Here is a 22,030-nt window from a genome sequence, read left to right as displayed (position 1 = left end):
CCCCCCCCCCCAAAAAGGGAGAACTTTGTGATCAAAGAAGCAGCATTCATTAAAACACATCCTCGTGCATTCAAGTTCAACATCCTCTCGTCCCGTCTTTTCTTATCCTCCCTCATTCTCCCTGAGTGATGCCCTGACTAAGATGTCCGCCACTTGACACTGGACTGACATTGCGAGGAGCCATCTTGGCTCCTCCGGGAGTTGCCCGGGCTTGATTGTGCAGTCTGGGAGTGAAATGCAACTGGCACCCAGGGGGCATCCATGTGGAGCCCGGGCGTGCGAGATCGAGGGGGAGTTAACTAAGCCGGCCCAGTCCCTGTGCATCCTGGCGGGGTCACAGGATGGTGCTGAGGGCGCTAATCATTTCAAATTATGAATTCCTTTTTAATTATGAATTATGCATACATTTTTAATTAATCTAATGTTCCCAGGGTTTTTTCCTCCCATCCTCGCTCAAGATCTCAATCTAATTACACAGCATTAAGTGGAAGAGTGGCAGCCGTAGCCTCGACCCCGCCGCTGAACCTCAGTCGACCTTTTTCCATCAATCTTGCCGTCGTCTCCAAAGCTCATCCTTTGATATTTTTGCAACATGGTGAAATGCATCTAAACACGGTCTGAGCCTAGTATACCTTAGAGCAGCACGTTTGTCAAGTTTGTTAAAATCATGCTGTATCATTATGTTATAAAACTCAGGAAAACTCTGTGTCACATTGCAACTTTACCAAAAGGTAAATAATACTGAATTACACGTCCACGTTTTAAGTCTTAAACTGTTTCATGAATGGGAAATATTACTGCTACCACTACTACATTACATTACAGTCATTTAGCAGACGCTTCTATCCAAAGCGACTTACAATAAGTGTATTCAACATAGGTATTCAAGAGAACTACTAGTCACCAGAAGTCATAAGTGCATCTCCTTGTTTACACAAGCATCTAAGAGCATAAACCAGAGCAAAAGTACAGTGCAGAAACAAACCAGTATGAATACAATAAGTGCTAAGTGGAAGGCTCAGGTCTGTTTTCAGCCTGCGTCGAAAGATGGGCAGCGACTACTACTAGTCATGGGTTTTGAGGTGCAGACAACCAGCTCTTAGTATCGACTGGAAGAAAGGCTTTCCACCAAAGTACAGTAGATCTATGTAAACAATCCTTAACGCAGGGCTCCAGAACGACTTTTCACCATTTTGTCAGTCATAATAATACCGACACAAAACGGCGCAAAGATAATTGTTGAAAGGAGAACAATGCCTAAAGGTTACAGATCTTCAACTCTCCTGACAACTGATAAGATGAGGGGGAGGAAAATGAATCCCTGAACAACTTTTGTTGAGGTGCCCTTGAGCGAGTCATTTGGTAATCAGTGGCCAACGGCAGATACAGGAGGATGGACAACTGGGCAGCCATCGAATGTCACTTTAACTATCTATCTAACTAACTATATTCTACTGTGAGTCTACCTTAGATGGACAACTAATCTCATGTATGGTAGAAGAATGGCACATCCGTATTGTACTGACATTTTAAGCAGATATGAAATGTACAAACAAGACCATTTATCTACAAGATTAGATATGAACATACTGCATATGCTCTGATTTAAGTCATGACTTTAGTGCTGCTCAGTGGGGCAGTTGATTTCAATGTGCATGTCCTACTCTGTTACTAGCAATCACTGGAGAAAAAAAGCTCAATATCAGAACATTCTCAGGCATCTTACTCCTGCATGCTTACTTCCTGAAATATTGTAAATATGCCAAGAATATCTCCTCTCATTGTACAAAGAAGTGGCACAACACAAGGAAGGTGCCAGCAAATCAGTTAGATGAACAGTAGCCACCATTTATACATGGGTGGAGCCTCTTGTCATTGAGATGCATCATCTTTTGAATATAGATTTGCTAAATCAGATCTCATAGGTGACATCTTTCATGTGTTTATCCCAGTGTAGCAGCAGTTGGGCGGGTCATTATTGTTATATTATTGGAATATTTCAAGCTTTTGTATCTGTGAATGACTACTACAGTTTTTTTTATATTAATATAAAGTACATATACACACTGTGTGTACTGTGTTGTGCTAAAACACCTTTAGTTGTACAGGTGCCACTAGTTGTTGTGGACAATTAGAGTGCTGAATGCACATGTTCAAACCTTTATACATATAAAAAGGCAACACGTGTCTGTTTAAAGCTCCAATGTTTATTAAGAAACTCATCTATTTATATGAAATATGTTCTTCTAAAAAATTGAAATAACCGAAATCTATTGAATCAAATATAGAGTATGCTGTCTTCCACAAATCAGTGTCCTAAGAGCAAGTTTTGAATTCTTTGGTTGTTGCCCAACCCGGTTTAAAAAGGCATGTGGTACTTGTGAAAAGGCTAAACGTCCATGGCCTACTTTTCTATTGTTCTCATGGGAGACACACAGAAACCAAGGTTGTATGGATGAATAATCCCGTGTACAAGGCATCCCTGATATCCTCAAATATGCACAATGATAGCTAAGGTCTGGAAAAACAACAGCTCAAACACACGCGTCTGAATATAAGACCCAGGCGGGTTTTACATTTGATTCCTATGTTGTTTCCATTAAACGTCCAACATGATTGTATTTTCCGCTGTCAACGCTAAAACCGTCTATTCCCTCAAGGCTTGAATTATCTCTAAGACATTTTAGGATCCCATTGTTTAAAAATCCATTAAAAGCAGCTCACAGAGACACACTGCAGCCTTGACCTGAAACGTTAAACATAAAACTGTGTTTACACTTCTTACGAATGTTATTTCTGGTGACAGTAAAGAATCAAAACAAAACTTAAGGCAAAGGGGAGACATCTAGCCGGAGATCAGAACAGTTGTCTTCACGTTCAAGTCTGGAGGAAGTGAAATACTTTTTATATAAGTGCAACTGAAAGAAGCGGAGTTAGGGAGTCAAGTTGAGAAAACAGCACAACAAACAAAACAATTATGGATTAAAGGCGTCAAGCTAGTGTTCCTGTGCACGCTGTTTTTCAATATGTGCTCCATTTAGACAGAATTAACTTAACTGCAGTACATAATATCCTGGACAATGGTGGGTTCAGCCTTTTTATATAACTGCAATAAAGGAAAACTTGATTTACATCTCCTCAGATCAGACTGGGGGGTTAAACTTTCAATTTCTATAGTTTCTTACCTGCTACTGCCATTATACACAGGCTCCCAAGTTTGTCAAAATATACAGTTATGGATTGACTAAATTAGAGCTAGTACAAGTAATCTATTAGGCAACTGTTACAGTGCAAGTATTTCAGCAAAAATGGCAAAATTAAACCGGCTCCAGCTTTCCAAAAGTGTAAAATATAATCTTTTTTGTGGGTTTTTCTTTCATACCAGACTGAAAATCTGACTTTTTCAAAAACGAGACATTTTCATATGCCATCAGGGGCTCTGCGAAATTGTGATTTATTTCTTTGCCATTTGCTGATATTCTAGTAGATTCATTGATAATGAAAGCCATAGTTGCCGCACTATTGTGAATAAAGTTATACTTTAATCAAAAAGAATGATGCTAACCTGAAAGCTTCATAAGCAGGTCAGTTGCCGTCTTGGTAGTGATGTCAGGGCTGAAGAGGGAGGCTGTGGATGGACCACTAGGACTGGATCTGACCCCGACTCCTACCCCGACTCCAGGTAGGTCCAGGGAGTTGGCACTGCTGCTGGGACGGTCCCTGCACATGCTAAAGGGCGAGAGCACGGACAGATCCCTCTCCTGTGGCTCCTCCTTGATGTGGACGTGATTGGAGGAAGCCTCGAGCTGAGAGGACGTCTGCTGCTGGGAGTCCGAGTGCAGCGGGGACACCGCCGTCCCTCTCAGGTCCGTGGGGCCGCTGTCGCCCATCAGGGAGCCCTCGCCCTCCGTGTCGGTGGTGAGCTCCTCTTTCACCTTGACGTCTGTGCGGGGGAAGTGCTGGTGGCAGCGCATGTGAAGCTTCAGGCTGAAGTGACGGGAGGAGGTGAAGGGGCAGAGTTCGCACTGAAATGTCTCGCCCCGGTCCTGGTGCTGATGTACCTGAAAAAGAGGACAGGTTTATGTGTCAAACCGCTCTTCTTCTTCTCCTGTACTACAGGACATCAAGAGGAAAGACGTGACTCTTTATCGTAGATCAATTTAACTGAAACGAAGCAAACATGCAGTGTTTAATTATGCCATGTAAAGGATTATTACACATTAAACTAAAGCATGCCTATCCCTTAATGTTAACAATTATATTCCAAGAGACATAATTGCCACTAATTGAAGATGATGTGGGTGAGGGGGGGGGTTTGACAAGGGGTGCAGGGCCACAAGATGAAGAGAATCCATATTTTCTCACCTTCATGTGGGACTTAAGATTGTCTTTGCGAGCACAGCGGAAGGGACACAGGGGACACTGGTGGCTTTTCAAGCCCGTGTGGATGACCATGTGTCTCTTCCAGTAGCTCTTGCGTTTGATGACCAGTCCACACACCGGACACTGGAACGGTTTGCCGCCCTCCTCAGGAGAGCCTTGAGGGCACCAAAGAATATTGTTACAAGGAGAGTCACGAGTGTTTTAGTGAGTGGAAATTTGTACCATGTTGCTGAAAAATGCATCTTTGTTACTGTAAAGAAATAAAAACAAAGCTTTTTTTCCCCAAATACAGAATCCACAGATCTGCAAGAGACAACTACTCCTCACCTAACGGTGAAAACTATCAAGGGAAATGCCAGCTGGAAGCAATGGAACAATGGAAGTAAAAACTCAAGCATGTTTTAGTATCTCGATTATTGTTGTTGGCTTCATATCCGGCATCCATTACTGTTTAATTGGTCTTATTAGAAAGAGGCATGATTGCATTACAAATTCTACAAGGGCCTGTCAGGATGGCTTCATAAGTATTCCAGTGCCGTTCCTTGAAAAACATCTGGTAATCAGTGTTTGGTGAAATTACTGTGCTCAGCCATTCATTGACCTGGGGTGTAAAACCTCGAGACTGCCTATTTGCAACAATAAACCGCCATCTGCGGCCCAACCTCTCCAAGCACAGCAGAGATCACCACGCAAAAAATGACTTCTGCTTATTCTGAGCTGAGCCGAGCGAAGCGAAAATAAAAAAAATAGGAGAGAGGAAATGTGCGTGTTAAGTACCTTCGTCTTAGTATTTAACACGTCTCTTTCCTACGCAATCACAAGCGTGTTTTAGAGAAAGGGAGGAAGATTTCCGTTTATATTCAAAGTGCAGGACATGCCCGTGCGATAGAGTTTTATAGTTGAACTGGCAAAGGGACGACAATAAAACAAGACATGACAGTCAATAATCAAGGTCACATTTTTCAGTCTGGCGACCAAACAACTACCTGCATTTATTTTACAGCGCTGCTCGACCTTGACGGCTCGCGGGTTAGAGCAGACGCTCCTTCTTAGCATGCAGATCACAGAATATTACATCGACTGCCTCGTCTGTCTGAAGTCAATTTGATCCAGCCATTTTAGATTTGGCGGGGTTGCGACACAATCCCTCAAAAGTGCCCATCCATCTCCCTGAAAACATTCTGTTCTCCCTAAAGGCTACTTAGCGAGAAGCCTGCACTTTGAAGCTTTCCCTCTCTCCCCGTGCAAGAGTGAGATCTTTGTGTGCACCCTTGTTTGGTTATACGTCTACATCTGAGTAGACACTTACAGAATATACGGCATGGCTATTTGTGAGTAACACAGAGAGAGAGAGAGAGAGAGAGAGAGAGAGCATTGGTGGGAGAGAGACAGAGAGAGTGTGCGCGCGCATGCGTGTGTGCGCGCGCGCGCGCATCTGTATCCAGTCAGTGGAAAGTATGATGTGTTTGGCCTTAAGTCTGCTGTGCTGATCAGTGCAGAGGGCTCTGGCTTGTGGGGGTTGAAGCCAGGAGTAGGCTGCCGAGATGGATATGGACTCCACGGCTCCCCACTGTGCCGAGCACACACTGACGGCCCCCTTTTTGGCAGCACGCACATCCGAGCACAAACGAGCTGGTCTGGGAAGGCAGCGAGGTCTCAGTCGGAACCCCCCGTCGAGCCCGCAGACCATTTCCCAGACTAGAGGGCCAGCCAGGGCTGTTTTCTCTCGGCTCTGCTCTCTGCTCGGCTGACAGTTAGGCTGAGGCTACACTACCCGCTACTTCGACGACAGTGAGGCGAGAACAAAACCATTACGAACCCAGAGAAAACATGTCACGGAAAGTCCAGAATTGTGCTTTTTTTTTTTTTTGGAACAAGCAAACCTGCTACTCCTCCATGCAATGACAGCAAAGAATTTGTATCTTTGAGGAGCTTCCATTGCGATACTAACTTATATTTATGAGTGCTAACTAACGGTTTGGATTTGCGTGTCATGACATAAGTGGAATTTGTTCTTTGGTAAACGCTGAATGGGGAGAAGTATTATGATAGACGTATTATGAATGTACTGCAGGTACATTTGTACGATTACTTTTCGAAAGAAAACGGTATGGTGAAGGAAAATGAAAATTTTCCATAAATGAAGTGCAGCTGAAATGATCTTGAATCTCTAGACTCTCTTTTCCATACAAACACAAGGTCCTTTTATTTAACTGTGGCAAGCTTGTTTGAGTTTAGGTGTCCTGGTTCTGTGGCAAGACACAAGACATTAAATGAATGTCTCAGTGTTTTGTAACTAAAGAAAAAAAAAAAAAAACATCTTTTCACTGAAAAAATATCATAAAATGTACCTAACCTAAGCTGAGCTCCCCTCTTATTATCTGTATTGGTGCGACCATTATCTTGATTGATAGTATTAATATGCATATATTAATACTTTAGATTACCTGCTTGGCTGTTGGGTTTGCCTCTGCTCTTTGGAGTCGAGGGCAACAGCAAGTCTAGGCTCTGGGTGGGTGTAGAGGGCGTGGGAGCCCTCTGGTTCTTGTCTAGCAAAGGCTTCACGTCCTCTTGGAGGACCCCGGCAGTCGCCAAGGAGGAACCATCTTTCTTCTCTGCCAGCAGGTTTCCCGCTGCCCTGGCCGCCACCTCTTTGAGCAAGGCAGCAGAGGAGGTCATCGACACGAGCGAGAGGAAGGAATTGGAGGATTGGTGGTCGGTAGCAGCGCTGGTCGTCGACGAGGTTTGACTCCGCTCGCTGACTTTCTTGGAAAGCGCAGCGAGGGTGGAGCTGGCCGACTGTGGGCTGAACGGAGAGTTGAAGGCATCGAAGCGCACCACGTCGTCTCCTCGACCGCCCCCTCCGAGGGCGGGCACCGCAGACGAGCCGGAGGTGGACGAGGAGGAAGAGGTCGTCGAGGAGGAGGCCACGGCGTTCTTGTCTTGAAGCACGGCGTTCGCGGCCGCTTTTAGCTTCTGGATGGCTGAGTCCGGGGACAGGCTGGAGCCACAGGGCGTGGAGCAGCTGGCCGGTGGCCACTTATCTGCAACACCTGCCCATACAAAGCCACTGCCGTTGGTAGGGGTGACAGAGTTAAAGGGGTCAAGGGGCTCTTGCTTAATGTTGGTGACCGAGGGTGCCAAGGAGGCCGGTGAGGCTGAGCCGCTGTTGTTGTTGTTGTTGGCGGCCAGTTTTCGGGCAAGAGCACTTAACTGCTGGGCATGATGGGAAGACGGGGAGAGGGTCAGAGGCGGGGCGAGACCTATTGGTGGAGACTCCCCCCCCAGCACATCCCCTGGATGACCGGCCCAGCAGCTCCCCGGTGTCCATTTTCAGCGACCCGGCCTCTAGGAGGCGCCGTAAGTTGCTGCTGAGGGGTTTCCCCAGGGCACGAGACGCCGCCTCTCCGTACAGCGATGATACCACAGAAGAGAGTGTGTCCTGGGCCGAGAATGCACTTCCATCCAGTCCGAGAAGTTCCAAAGAGGCACGATGGACGGGTGTGGGGCAACCCAATGAGCTCTCACCCCCACAGGTATCGTGGTCCCCGGACCCAGTGCTGACTCCGGGCCGCTCATCCGGAGAGGAGCCCCGGGCGAGGAGGAGTTCATCCTGGGTGTCTCCGTAGGACGACGACTCTGAGCGCGTGTCAGAAGCATTCCCAAACCAGCCTTCTTCCTCCACAGGACCTTCGTCAGGCCCTCCTTCCTCGTTGCTGTCCACATCTGGAAGAGGAGAGAGAGCATACATACTGATATCACCATGTACAGTAGCTATAGCGAACAGAGTAGGCATTATCTTTCAGCTGAATACTTGAGTATCCTGAGTATGAATTGTGAACATCAAAGACTTACTACAAAGAGTTAAGTAGAGGGCTTAGTCATAGCTTCTGGCTACACAGCTTTCTAAATTGGAAATTTCGATTCACTGTTATTATGTCCCATCCCGTCTAGTGTTGCAGAGCAATAAGTGATCTGTACTTTGTGGAATTGAGACCACAATTTTGAAAATTCATGAAAACAATTACCTGCCCAAAACCAAGTCAAACAGCCATTTAAAGAAGCAGAAAAACTCACTTCATTGCTCAGCGAGGACACACTCGACATCTTTCTAACACAATGGCAGCTCTACACAAGGTGCATCCAAGATATTTGAGTAATTTAGATTTTTTTCTTTTTTAAACCATATTTTTTTCCCACCCTTTTGGTCTGGAAGAGTCTAGTAAAGGGGTTACCATGACAACGGGTCCTTCTGGGAGGCTAGACAGCAAAGATTAGGGTAATGGAGGTTACAGAACTAGATTAATATTCATGAGCCTGCAGATACCACCGGGGAGCCAATAAGGGATAGGGTTAAGGTCACCAAGGGTCATTAATATACACTTCATGTATCAATATTCATAAGCAAAACATTACAGCTTGCCAGACAAGGGCGAACAAAGAAAAGTGAATATTCCTGATCCATATTAACAAACCTCCATAAGAACATGTCAAAAAATCACCGAGCCTGAGCAAAACTAAATGTCAAAACTGACTCCCCCCCACCTCCTCTTTGGGTTTCTGATGAGAAGGAACTGGCTGAGATTTCTCACTCATACAGTTGCAAAAACATGTGGCTTAAAAAAAAAAATGCCTCACACACACCGAGATACAAACGGTACTTTCACACACACCAAAGCTGCCCTCGCCCTCTCAACCCTGACCGATGTCTGGTGGGCCTGCTCTCTGTTTACAGGCAAAGGCAAAACGGTTGCGAGGCAACCCGGCCCAGCGACCTGTTGGGATCATTACGAGTTGGGCCGACATCTGGCCAGCGTGGCTCGCCGTTGGTCCACAAAAGGTGACCACAATCACAACCCACTATGACCGCTACTCGCCTGCTGCAACAGATATCAAACAGAGCTCACACACAAACACATCTTACATTGTTTTCAGTAACCACATAACTAGAAACTGACAGGAAATGTCAGATGCCAAAAACCAAGGCAACAGATTATGTTATTAATAATGGCCTCATGGCTCTCCAAGCTGCCTATGAACTAATAGACTTCACCCTACACTAAACAATGTAAGAGTCTGATGAGGGTACACATCAAGCCTGACCTTTCTCCATTTCTTTAGGTGAATGAAAACATCATAATGTGCTGCATGTGAACCCGATTTTCCCCATGCTGCTTGAAGCCATTTTGCCACCTCAGAAGGGTTAACAGGAATGAAAGGGAGGGAGCGGGAGAAAGAGCCTGTGAGTCATGCAGGGCAGGGCTTGACCCATTTCTATGTGACATGTGAAAAGCAGCGAGAGCAACTAATGGCTGTAATGTGGTTAGAAGGAAATCGCTAGATTGCTGACCCAAGGTCTCAAGCTTTGAGGCTGAACTCTCTGGCTTCCTAGGCTCACTCTTAAACCTCTGAGTTAGGTACAGCTGAATGCAGCCCAACACCACTAGGGCTCTGCCAGAGAGCCACGGTGCACTGATTCACTCCACTGCCAGGGCTTTGTGTGTCGCAGGCGAGCCACCAACCGTGGGCGGAATGACATTTCCCAAGGTTATGGTCTCCGGCCCGAGCTGTAAGGGGGGGCTTCGTCTGAACTCCGTTCTCACAACTGCCGCTGTGTGCCCACCACACGCATGGGCGCAAACATATGCATACGTATGTGTCGACTGCAAAACACTAAATACACAGCCAAGAATGTAATTTAATGCTTCTCCCCCCTCTGACACACATTCAACTGCTTTGCCTCCAGTACGGTGGCTGGCTCTGCGACAGTAACTGCACCCCCCCCCCCCCCCCGAAGTGATGGAGGCATGGGGATACGGACCGAGGCGGCAAGCGTCTGCCACTGAAAGGGAACCATTTAGTGGTGTAATGGCGGGGATGACTTGCATGTTGAGACAAACAGCTGCGGGGTGCTCAGCAGTCTGGATCTGTTATCACTTACACACGGGTGATTCAGTGGCGCAGCAGCGGGGGATTTTCTCTCTGGGCCACAGAGACGTATAGCGCCACAACGTTATAAACAAAGAGAGGGAGCCATAATAGGTCAGAGTGCAAGCTGAGGCTACATAAAGAGAAGGTCGGGAGGCTTCAAGACCGGCTGGAATAAACTGCCTTGAGCTTGAACGGAGATGTACACCGAGCAGCTGAAACCGCTATGATGTAGCACCTCTGTGACTTACAGTGTTTCGAAATCCGTGTGTTGTGTTAACATGTCACAAAAAAAAACAAAAAAAAACAAAAAAAAAAAAAAAAAAAAAAAAAACTCACAGCCTGCAACTACAGCTTAAAAACAGTTGGACATTACAGGTAGTGTACTTGTTCATTGTTTCACCGTGCAGTGCTGTCAACAATCTCCATTTGTGAACTTGGCAGGATTATTTTGGCCGCGGCTTTTCTAGGTCAGAGAGGGGTGCATGCATGTGTGTGCACGCGCGCACACATACATACGAGTTTAGCACGGGGGGGTGAGCCAGATTTCCTTGTCAAACAGAATGGTTGCTGGTAAAGGGAAGAGTGTGAGTTAGAGAAGGGAGAGAAGAGCAAGGGACTGGAGTAAAGGTAGGTCAGGAGGTCACCCACCACATGACTTGTGCGAGGCTGCTGACTAGCATATTCCCTCTAACACACACACACACACACACACACACACACACACACACACACACACAAAGCTATTCTGTGACTTAGCCAGGCATGAAAATTGGCCTCACTGACCCCAGGTCTGAACTGGGTAGAGGAGAGGAGACGGGAAGGCGAAGGAAGGAAGGGACAGATAGCGGGATGGTTAAGGGAGGGGTTGATTTGTCTGGGCAGGAAAGAAGAGGAGGCCATTAGCCGATTAAGGCTGGACGGCGGTGCATCAATACTGTGCCGATGTCAAAACGAGAGTCATGCCCATGAGCTAATATAGCAATGAGAGTAAGAGAGAGGGAGCACGAGCTAGAGAGATAGTGCAGGTCAGGGAATCGCTAAAAAACGCAAAAGATTGCTCACCGCAAAGCCATAAAAAGTGAAATAACATAAAAGACGGCCACAACATACCAAGACTAAAGCCAACACATCCACATCGACAAAATGATTAGTCTTACATCTAGCCTGCTATGAATGGGTGTGGGGGTGGGGTGCATGTGTATGTCTTTGGGAGTGGGTTAAGGAGGTAGAGCAGGGGGTGAGTACAGAGGAAGGAGGGCAGCGAGTATGGATGTAGTGAGGAAGGAGCCACGGCGGTAATTAAGTGTCCGGCTGGGCCCTGGCGGGGGTTGCCACGGCCGCGGGCTATGCTAATGAGCACGCCCGGCGGTCAGGGCCGCCTTATTAGCGCCTGCTGGACAATATGGTGGAAGAGACTGGCGGGCTCACGTCTCTGCAAATGACTAACCGTCCTCCCGAGGAGGAAGGTAATTCCATTAATTGGGACACACTGGATCAGGATCGCTTCCCTTCCCTTTTCCCATAATCTCTCACTTGCTTGATCTCATTCACACCCACATGTCTTTCTTTCTTCCTGTAAATCCCTCCCTTCATCTCTTTCTCCATAACCAGGAATGCAAATATTAAGAAGAAATAAAGCACACATGCTCTGTGGGAGCTATCAGACGTATATCCCCCCCCAAATGAAATTATACACAATCAATCTGTTAAATGCTGTCCTTTGCAGGAGCAACATGATAATTGCTCCAAAGTTTATCCATCATGTTATTTCTATTAGGAAATTGGTGAAACACGACAACCACCAAGGGTACAGGCAAGACATGTGATCACTAAAGCAAAATGTCATGCAATGGAGCAGGTAACTTGGTGATGATGCGATAGCATCTGATCATCACTGCTAATCAGTGGGTTTGATAATCACTCATGATTCAGGTGGAGAGTGGTACTGCAACTTGAGGGGGTGGCAGGAGGCTTCCAAAACAAAAACAAACTCAATGAGTACAAATTCAAATGAGGTTCTGTGAGAAGTCGATGAGGGAAAAGTAGCTAAATCCAGGAAGACCCCGGAGTAACTTTGTTGCGTCAAAGTTGTGTTTGTGTCACTTTCGTCGCCGGACTGATTTGACCTTTTCCGTCCATTTCCCATTACTGACAAACACTGTGAAAAATTGTTTTCAACACATGCTCTTTGGTGGATTAAGTGTTTTTCGAATTACAGGAGATGCTTGGACAGATTCAGAAAATAATCTAATTTTTAAACCGGTAGATTTGGTTGGAGCTGCGTTGTTATTTGTTGCTGGTACAGACACCAGCTCAGAGTGGGAGTGTGCAGCCGGTGAGCAGTTCATGGCCTGCTTTAATCTTCTTTTCAAACGTATTTGTTGACTCCATCCTTCTGGTCAGCGCTAACTAAATCCCAAAAACCGCAGTTTATTTTTTGACCGTTCCCCCTGGGTCCTCTGGTAGAGCGCTGTGTAAACACACTGCCCCACTGTCACAGATTGATGCAACTACGACTCTTACTGAAACAATGCCATTCTTAAAGTACCGGTACGAACACAATGAGATATGTTACCGTTTTTTTTAACGGCAGGATATTGCGATCCCTTTCTGGTATCAGTATACCGTGCAACATTAGCTGCCAAAGCCTTTACTTTCAGTGCATTGAAAAACGAACAACGTTTCTTCCATGCAGGAGTAAGCTACACCATTAAAACACCCCTCTAGCAATTCATTATGTTGACACTGCCTTGATCTAGCGGGGGGAAAAAATCCTCCCGTGTATTGATCGAGGTTCATGTTATGACATTAAAAACATTATTAAAACTCAGAATCAACTCTTTCACTTCAACTGCAACTATCGACATCATCCCGTACAACTTGTACCCGGTGACAAAGGCGTAAAGAGCTTATCTTTTAGCTGGAATCTGAGGTGAGGCGATACTCTTACTGAGGAGCAGAGTTCAGGCAGCAGGGCTATATATAATGGCGGTTGAGTCGTATTGAAATGTAGTGCAAATTACCATCTGTGTATTTTCGGCCTTGGCCTCCGTGGTTTGTGGGTACTTTGGGCGGCATGCCAGAGGTGAAACAGGAAGGAGAAGTGTTCTTGGAAGAGAATGAGACGACCGAGAGCCCCAGACCTCTGAAATTCCTCATTGCACATGAAGTGCACTTTACCTACCCCCTGGTTTATTTTTCCCTTCCATTTTTAGCATCTCATGTTTAAAAAAAAAAAAAAAAAAAAAAAAAAAAAAGACTTGCTCATAAGCTCAGATGTGTCATCAAAGCTATGGACTTAAATTGCTGGAGGGAGAGAAGTGGTGTGTCTATTGCATCTTTGCAGCATACAGTAACTGACATATTACAAAGATTGTGATTAGAAGAAATAACAACCAAATCTGAAAAGTGACTTTATTTTTCTACCTTGAAATGATTTAACCTGGAAAGTAAATCTTTTAATTGTCAATAATTTTCGATGTGGCAAAAGTAATCACTGCGACATCTAAGGAAAACTAAGATATCTGGAAAAAAACTAGAGCCCGTAAGACTCAACGATGAACTGTCCAATGTACTGGACAGGCAGTGGTGTGTAAATATTGGCCTAAAAAGACACCTGGTAGGATTTGTCAGCCGACAGATATACGCTGGTCGTCTGTGGACAGATATTTTGATTTTATTGCATGTTTTATTTCGAATACCGTGTGCTTAGTTGTACAGTTTCACAGCCCCCGTGACGGTGTCTGTGAGGACTTTCCTTCTTTCTTAATCCAAGTGTGCAGTTGATTTAGGTTGTAAATGTAAGATGCAAATGCTTACTGCCAATCACAAGTAGTGACTTCGGTGACTTCTGCGTATGGCGATATCATAGACATCTCCTTAGTAATGATAACAAACTGCTATCAAAACTGTCAATGGCAGCTTTCGGTCAATTAACAAATTATTCAATGCATAAAACATCTGGACAGGAATGCCAGTTTTGGTTTATTAAAAAACTGACAAATCAAAATCATTAATTGCAAAATCTTGCCCAAAAAAAAACAATATTACCATAAACAGTCCTGCTCACTGGTTTACAATAGCAGCCACAACATCTACTGTGTGAATACAGTATTTTCTGCTCGTGCCAGTCATGGATAGTGTGTGCATTTGCGGTGAGTTAAACCTCCGTTTAAAATATGACAGATTAATCCCATTAATAATACTGACAAATGTATAAAAATGTGTGATAAATATCACCAAGCACATGGATGCGTGTATGGCATGAGTCACTCTAAATGGTTCTTGAAGTTATTGGAGCCCTGACTTACTGTGAGGTGGCATTGATTCTGACTGGGTACATAAAACACAACATAAAAAGAGAGTGGACCGGTGCCACAGCACAGAGGCTCAGATTAACTGGCTAATCACAAGGTGAGAAATACTCAAACCAGCATACCGTTATTCCCAGGACAATCAACTGGCCCTGGGTCAGCATCTTACTGGATGTTTTTTACTGTCAAACGCTCTGCCAAAGGTTTGGCTTTATTATGAACGACTTATTCACAGCTTGCAGTGTTTTTGGTAATGACGAGTCATGCTTTTTTTTTTTTTATTAATTCTGCTTTTCAAGTAGCCAGTAGAAAAGAAGATCTCTAATGTCCGACATGTTGTCCTCTTGTCTTTGAAAGCAACGTTCAGTTCTCTAGAAAACAGATAATGTGACTAACAAAAAGAGCTACAATGACCATCTGTAGATCCCCATACTCCGGACTACAAAACGGTTAGCACTGCCATTTTAATCATCATTTTAAAAGTGTAGGTAAAGTTGTATATGTCACATGGTTAGTCTCCCACTCTTTGGGCATCATTTATTGGTTTGTTGCTAAGTGAGTGGACATTTCCTGGTATCATTTTACAAAATAACAGCAAAAAGGAGAAGGGCATCAAAGAAAGAAATCCCAAAACAGACGAGTGTGTTTAACAGCATGGTGTCTGTGAGCGGTATTATTCCACTGCATAAATCCAATCCAAGCATTTAAAACTGCTGACCAGGAATTTGTTAACATGGGTTTGTAAAGTGTTACATTTCTTCCAAATACTTACATGTTTGCATTTCTCTATTTTGTCTATTTCACTACTTTACTAACATATTAGTGGAGTGTTTTTAGGCCTTTATGTTTTAATTGCTCTAATGTTCCCTTGCTTGTCGGCTAAAAACACAATACAAATGGTGCTTTAATTTCAATATAGTACAAACGTAGTCTATCCAAAATTGGATACCATGAATCACAATATAACACATTTATTGTGGCTACCAGCCAGATGCCAAGTCTGTCTATAACCAGCCAAAACACAATCCTTTCATTTTTCAAAAAGCAGTCGGCCATTCAGCAGGATGCTGTTGAGAAGATATGTTTGTTTTCTTTTTTAGACCGATGGATTTACGGCATAGATTTAGAAAGTCATGCAATACTGCTGCACGTATGAGGATTGTTCTTCATTTATAAATATGCACATTAGTGGTGCAGTGGATCCTAAAACTCACGGTTCGGATCGCAGATCAGGTCAGCACAGAAAAGAAAAAGGGGGCAAATATAACTTCTAGAGATCCCTGATCTTGTCTTTTGCGTCCGATATTGCAGATCATTGATAATCCACATTGGCAGATACAGATCCCTTTGTTGTTTTGTTTGATTATAGCAGCTGCTCTACAAGGCCCCAGACTTTCCCAAAAATAATTTCAACCGCTTTTGAAGTGTAAACCATGTTATCCTTTTAGTTTGTTATATTAATAGTGGGTTTTTTCCTTCATAAAAACACACAATTTAAATGATTAGGGAGTAAAAGATTATATTTTCAGGCATAAAAACATATTGTTTCAAGTCATCAGTAGTTTTAATGATGTATTATTATAGCTCTAATATCTATGTTGCTGTGACAAACATCTCCTTCAAACAACTGTGTATTCAAGTTTCTCAGCAACGCTACATTTTACGAGATCACATGTGAACACATCATGATAATAACGTTATAATTTACCTTCGCTCAATGTACATTTTCATTGAACAGAGCCTGAACACATCATAATGTAGCTGAACGGAACCTGTGTTTGTTAGCCGTTAGTGTTGTTTACAATGTAACATTATCAGAGATCAGCAACTAGAAAAGCATAAATGACGATTTCCAGATAGCGATCCGTCAGTAAAACTTCATTGCACACTGTGATGGTTAACGGTAAACTGTGTGATTAATCCGCGGTTCACACGTGTCGAATCGTGAGGGAGGATCTGTACGGATCGACAGTGTGTCCGTTACACCACTAATGCACATGAATTATAATAATTCTCAAAGTTCCCAGTATCCTATATAGAACTTGTTTGAAAAATGCATTCATAAGTTGCTTGATAAGTGCCAGTATAGTGTCTGAACACTAGACACTCCAAACCAATCTTGATTCTGTGAGAAAGAGCTGTTAAAATTCATCAAGACTCAAGCCGTTCACTCTCGTAGGAACAGGCATATGTGGGTGGCGTCCTTCTTTGTGAAACTGAATACAGGCAACACATGTAGCACATTTTAAAACACCACATATCGTAGACAAAAACTTGAGTGTTTCTCCTTGTGTGAAATATAAAAAGACTCTGACACATGAGTGCTCACAATAACACAAAATGCCTAATGCTGGATTGCTTACCTAAAAAGGTATTTGGTACCATTACATTTTGATCGAGCTAACCGGATTAATGTTGTGCTTCTGTGGTGTATAGTGTTTCCTACAGACTGGCACAGTAACAAATCCAGAAGAATCCAAAACAGTCATATTTCCTCCACAATGTCCTCAAACACTGAGTAATTAGCATATGCCTGCAACTGTTCGACTAGTGTAACTCCCTTGCGTATTTGCTTTCCATCAGGCAAAATTGTCTTGAACACGGCTCAGATTACCATTTCATGCGCTTTTGAAAACTACTAATTATGAGCCACTTGACATACTAGTCAGATCCCATCAATTTGTCTTCCGGTTGACAAAGTAACCTCATTCAACCACGACGTGGATGTCGCACTGGCATTCTGAAGTAGGCAGGGTACATTCTTTGGAACAAGTGCAAAAAAGAACAGGCCATCACCCTGCTGCGTTGTTTTCTGGCATACTGAAGCTCCTCACAGAGGTGATTGTGTGTCTGTGGAAGAGAAGTGAGAGAGAGAGTGGGAGGGTGGAAGGTGGGAGTGTGTACAGCGTCCATGTATTGTTTGTAAATCACCCTACTGGCAAAAGGGACACTCGGCTCTATAGCAGCCAGTCCACCCAGGGATACAAAGCGAGGTCCGGTGGGAGGTGGGGGTAGAGTGAGAGGTAATTCTATATGTGCATGCATGTATGTAAGGGGACAGTGTGTTCGAGCGATGGAGGCAGGGTCTATTAGAGACACTTGGAATGGGTGGCGAGGGAGAATGAGCAGAGGAGCGAGGAAGACGAAAGAGGGAGGGACTCTGGAGAATTGAAGGGGGGAGGGGGGAAAGATGCCTTTTTTTTATGGTGGTATTGCTTTGACGGCTGCTTGGCAGAGGCGCCCGAGGCAGTGCCTGCTTGGATTTTAGCCTGTCACTTAGGACAGGGACACTAATCAGGATTGGTCCCGGTCCCTACCCCAGGAAAGGGGGAGCACTTTCAGGCCATTATTTATAAAAAATAAAAAAAGGAAAGGAAAAAGAGGGAGCAAGAGAGAGGGAGAGGAATTGCTGTGGCACAGCAGGAAATGCTAACCGCTAACCTCATTTACATGCAGGTCCAGGGAGAATGGGGGGCTTATTCCGTTTCCAATCTCCATGTTAAATGCTGGCCAGGGCAGCTGATGGGAACGAAAGGCATTGTTCGCCCCATGCTGCTCTCTGTTACACCAATACCTGCCTCGCTTTCTTCAAGGTATAAAAAGACATTTTCTCAGTAATTTTAACCCCCCCCCCCCCCCCCAACTGATATCTATATGAACTTGACACGCAATGTATGCGGCTGTTTGGCTCGTTCAGCCCGCATACTGCTGCAGCCAGCCCTCATTGGTCTGTCTGTTCCGTCATAACCAGGTTGTGACCCGAGGCTGTCGCATTCAAAGCCATCCTTCACCCACCGAGTCTGTTCTGTGGCATAATGATTGCTATGACAACCATCACTTAAAGCCACGGGTAGGTGGAGGAGAGATGTCAGCTCCTCGTCTACTCTTCTGATGATCTCATCTCTGGCTGGCAGGTACAACAAGGTCAAACCACTGAAAACTGGAAAAGTGGCTGCTTTGCTACATGCAAATGCCAGAACCCGAGTTTCCAAACAATTACACTGCACTGTCCAAATCGACATGGGGCTAAGCTCTGAGAACCACAAGGTGTGGGGAGGGGGGGGGGTAAAAAATAAATAAATAAATCAGGGGAGTCAGAGAGAATGAGATGTAGAGGGAGGGATGGCTGTCTTTGGCGAGCTATGAGCACAAAGTCTGGCTGTGCGTGCCAAATGAGGTTTTTAAACGTTTTTTTTCTGGGAGGATTTGTTCTAATCTAGAAAACCTTCTGGAGGAAGTGCAAATACATCTGCCGCTGACCACTCCCCTGTAGAGTACGAGGGATTAATGACATGGCAATCTGAACCAACATGGCCCCCATTCAAAATACTCGTGGGGAGTGGGAACACACTGGCATCGGATTCAGCCGATTTTTAGAATAGCTCGCTACCTACAACCGTTCGTTTATGATCGCGGTCTGCTAATTTGTCCGGCTTCATTTCGCTCCTACGTATAGTTGTGGTGCTTACAGGCACCATAAACTACAAGGCTCCTCACTCAAGAGTGAAATATCCAGTGATTAGCTAATCTCATTAGCATCACAAGGACAAAACCAAGTGACCAAATGCCCTTGGTAAACAATGACAATAAAGGATGAGACCTGAGTCACATTGTTCCTTTTAATGCGCTGGGAGATGCTACGACCACATTGTGCAAATGGGGAAGCCTCCTCTACGACACTGAATTAGTCAAGACGCTCACCTGCAGTTCCAGCATCATAAATAACCTCACACGGCACTGACAATGGCTTTCTCCGAGATGACATCACGTCAATGATTTTAACTTCTCAGGATTTTTGTCCCGGAGCCAAACACTTCCACTCTCCTATTAGAGGTGATATATTGTTTCCCTAGAGAGCTGTCACTGCCTTATGGTCCTACTATCCTGTGTCTGTAACAGACCCCCACCCACCCACCCACCCCACCCCGCTGTACTTTTAATCTCCCTATAAAACTGATTCTACTTCTCCAAAAAGCTGCAGACACACAGCCGTTAGCGCGGCTAGTTAAAGACATTAGCCTGTGCTTTGCTCTTGACGGCTTAAATGTGCAATGTGGAAACACTTCCACACCAAGAGGAGAGAGGTGTTAGCCCGGCTAGTGCACTACAGGCTAACTGGAGCCAGGCGGTGCGCGCGCGAGAGCGCGAGAGAGAGAGAGAGCGAGAGAGAGAGAGAGAGAGAGAGAGAATCTGTGTGCATGTGTGTGTAAAAGGCCTCCTGCCCTAGTCTACCCACACAGGAAGTGAGGTCATCTCATAGCACTGCGCTGTGCAGAGAGCATTCAGCGAAGGCGACAAAGATCAACGAGTTGGCCAAAAGCCATTTTAATTTTGCCCCCTAGCAAAATATACATACTACTGATGAACTACACTGGATTACTACATTTCGTTATGGACAGTTAACGTACAATATTCTAGACAAGCAGTAGTTTTGTAGGGACAATCATAGCAGAATCCATAGCCAGAAAAATTCTGAAATCAGATGCCACCGTATGCTATAAACGTGGAATTTCACACACCAGTTAAAGTGCTCACAAAAAAAAAAACTCCCCACAGGCGACGGTCTTTCCATCACAATTTAGGAAGTACTTTATCTCTGCACAATGTACATTTTTGTGTCTCTCTAGGAGTGAAACGTGAGACAGAGTCCAACAATAAATCACATCCCTGTTTAGAGCGGGCGTCTGGCACGACTGGCCGGCTTCAGCTCCCCAGACCACTACCTCCTCCTCCTCCTCCTCCTCCTCCTCCTCCTCCTCATCATCCTCTCCTCTCTCATGCTCTCCATCCCTCATGCCTGTTAAAGGCTTGTCCTGCAGGGCCTGGATGCACTTGTGTGGTACAACAACAGAGAAACCGCCCAAAGCTCTTAACAGCTCTTCCTCTCCACTTCCTCCCTCCCTCCATCTCCACTGCTACCACCACCACCACCACCAGCTCCTCTCTCCCTCTCCACTCTGCTCTGTCTTTCCCAGCTGCACCGGCGAGCTGTTCCGTATGAACTGCTGCCAGCTGAAAGCCTGCTACTCCTGTGAGATTGCTATTACTCAGTGCAAGCAGGGCTCTGCGTAGCCAAAGGGCTGCTCTCCGAGCTGTAGATCTCCATGTTGTGACTTGTCAACACGGGGAAAAATCGTTACCAAGGCTGAGGCACTTCCATTCCACACAGAGGGGGGATCTGATTGAGAGCAGGCAGACAAGCAGGTACTGTACTGGAGGTATTAGGACCAACACGGTTACCTGGCTCGGTGCTGCAGAGGATTTTCTGCTCAGAAAATGCACTTTGAAAAAACAAACGCATCTGAAGAAAGAAATACATTTCCACAGTGAATTTTAACTTAAGCCATCGTTATCAAAGTAAATAACTTGCAGCCATATGCTGACCAAGATAAATCACAATTTCATCTGAGATTCAAGATTTTGAAAGTTGACCATTTTAGTTTTTTTAGGTTACAATTTGAACTAAACTGGGGAGTAGAATATCAGAATATACTTTTTAAAGATGCAAGCAGACAACTAATAAAACAAGAAAGAGCAAGTATTCTAATGTTTTCTCTACCATCACTGGTAAATGCAGTGTGGAAGTTTTTAGTACTTTTTTATTATTATTTCAAATAACTTAGCTGCATCACTGTTTAGTGTTTACAGCTGTATGCCTACACAACAAAAACAGCACAACATGAATAGAAGAAAGCCATGAATCTGGCAAAAGTTGATAAAAGAAGTAAACTACATTTAGAATGTGACCAAGCATTCAGCAGCAACTTTAGTTTGACAGCTTTTGATAACCGGTGCTACAAACCCATTTCAGTTGGTATTCAAAACTATTCTGATTAAATATATAAACAAAACCTGTTTGTCAAACTCCCGCTGTAGACATATAAACATCATTTTGGGCACATAATGACATTTAACAATCAAATAAATTGTAAAAAATGTAAAAGCTTGAAGCACAAGATTATTTTTCTCTCAATAAAGATGCTTTGTCACTTATTTGTTGCGTTGCCATTAAATATGTGAGCAACCTAGAACTTGGGGTGAGTCGCTTTAAACTTTAGCCTCTGACATGCACATGTAAACACTTCACGGGCTCTTCTATTGAAAACACAATTGTTGATCCTTCTCGTGAACTCAAACATTTTCTTATCAAGAAAATTTGTAAGAGCAACAATTTCGGGGTATAAGTCAAGTTCATTTTATTTATAAAGCCCAATATCACAAATAACTTGGGTAAAACAAGGTAGACACAGACTGCACTTATTACGTTCACAGCACTTACTGCGGCTGAAGTCATGAATGGAACAATTATTTTATTTTATTTTATATATATATACATATATATACATATATACACATATACATATACATATACATACATATACATATACATATACATATACATA

General features: G+C 44.3%; 1 protein-coding gene across 1 annotated transcript in view; it reads right to left on the bottom strand.

Moving 5' to 3' along the window:
• The window catches only part of znf827 (zinc finger protein 827), a 76,769-nt gene that overhangs the window by 39,316 nt on the left and 15,423 nt on the right, over window positions 1-22,030 (bottom strand). The window contains 4 exon segments of the mRNA XM_031863323.1: window positions 3,566-4,061; window positions 4,366-4,538; window positions 6,831-7,668; window positions 7,670-8,109. Of these exon segments, the coding sequence (XP_031719183.1) occupies window positions 3,566-4,061; window positions 4,366-4,538; window positions 6,831-7,668; window positions 7,670-8,109 (1,947 nt within the window).

The sequence above is a fragment of the Anarrhichthys ocellatus genome, unplaced genomic scaffold (genome assembly GCF_004355925.1).
Source record: "Anarrhichthys ocellatus isolate YVR2014 unplaced genomic scaffold, GSC_Weel_1.0 scaffold28, whole genome shotgun sequence".
NCBI classification, from domain to species: domain Eukaryota; kingdom Metazoa; phylum Chordata; class Actinopteri; order Perciformes; family Anarhichadidae; genus Anarrhichthys; species Anarrhichthys ocellatus.
The sequence above is the reverse complement of the archived record's forward strand: the minus strand, read 5'-3'. Positions and strand labels throughout refer to the sequence as shown.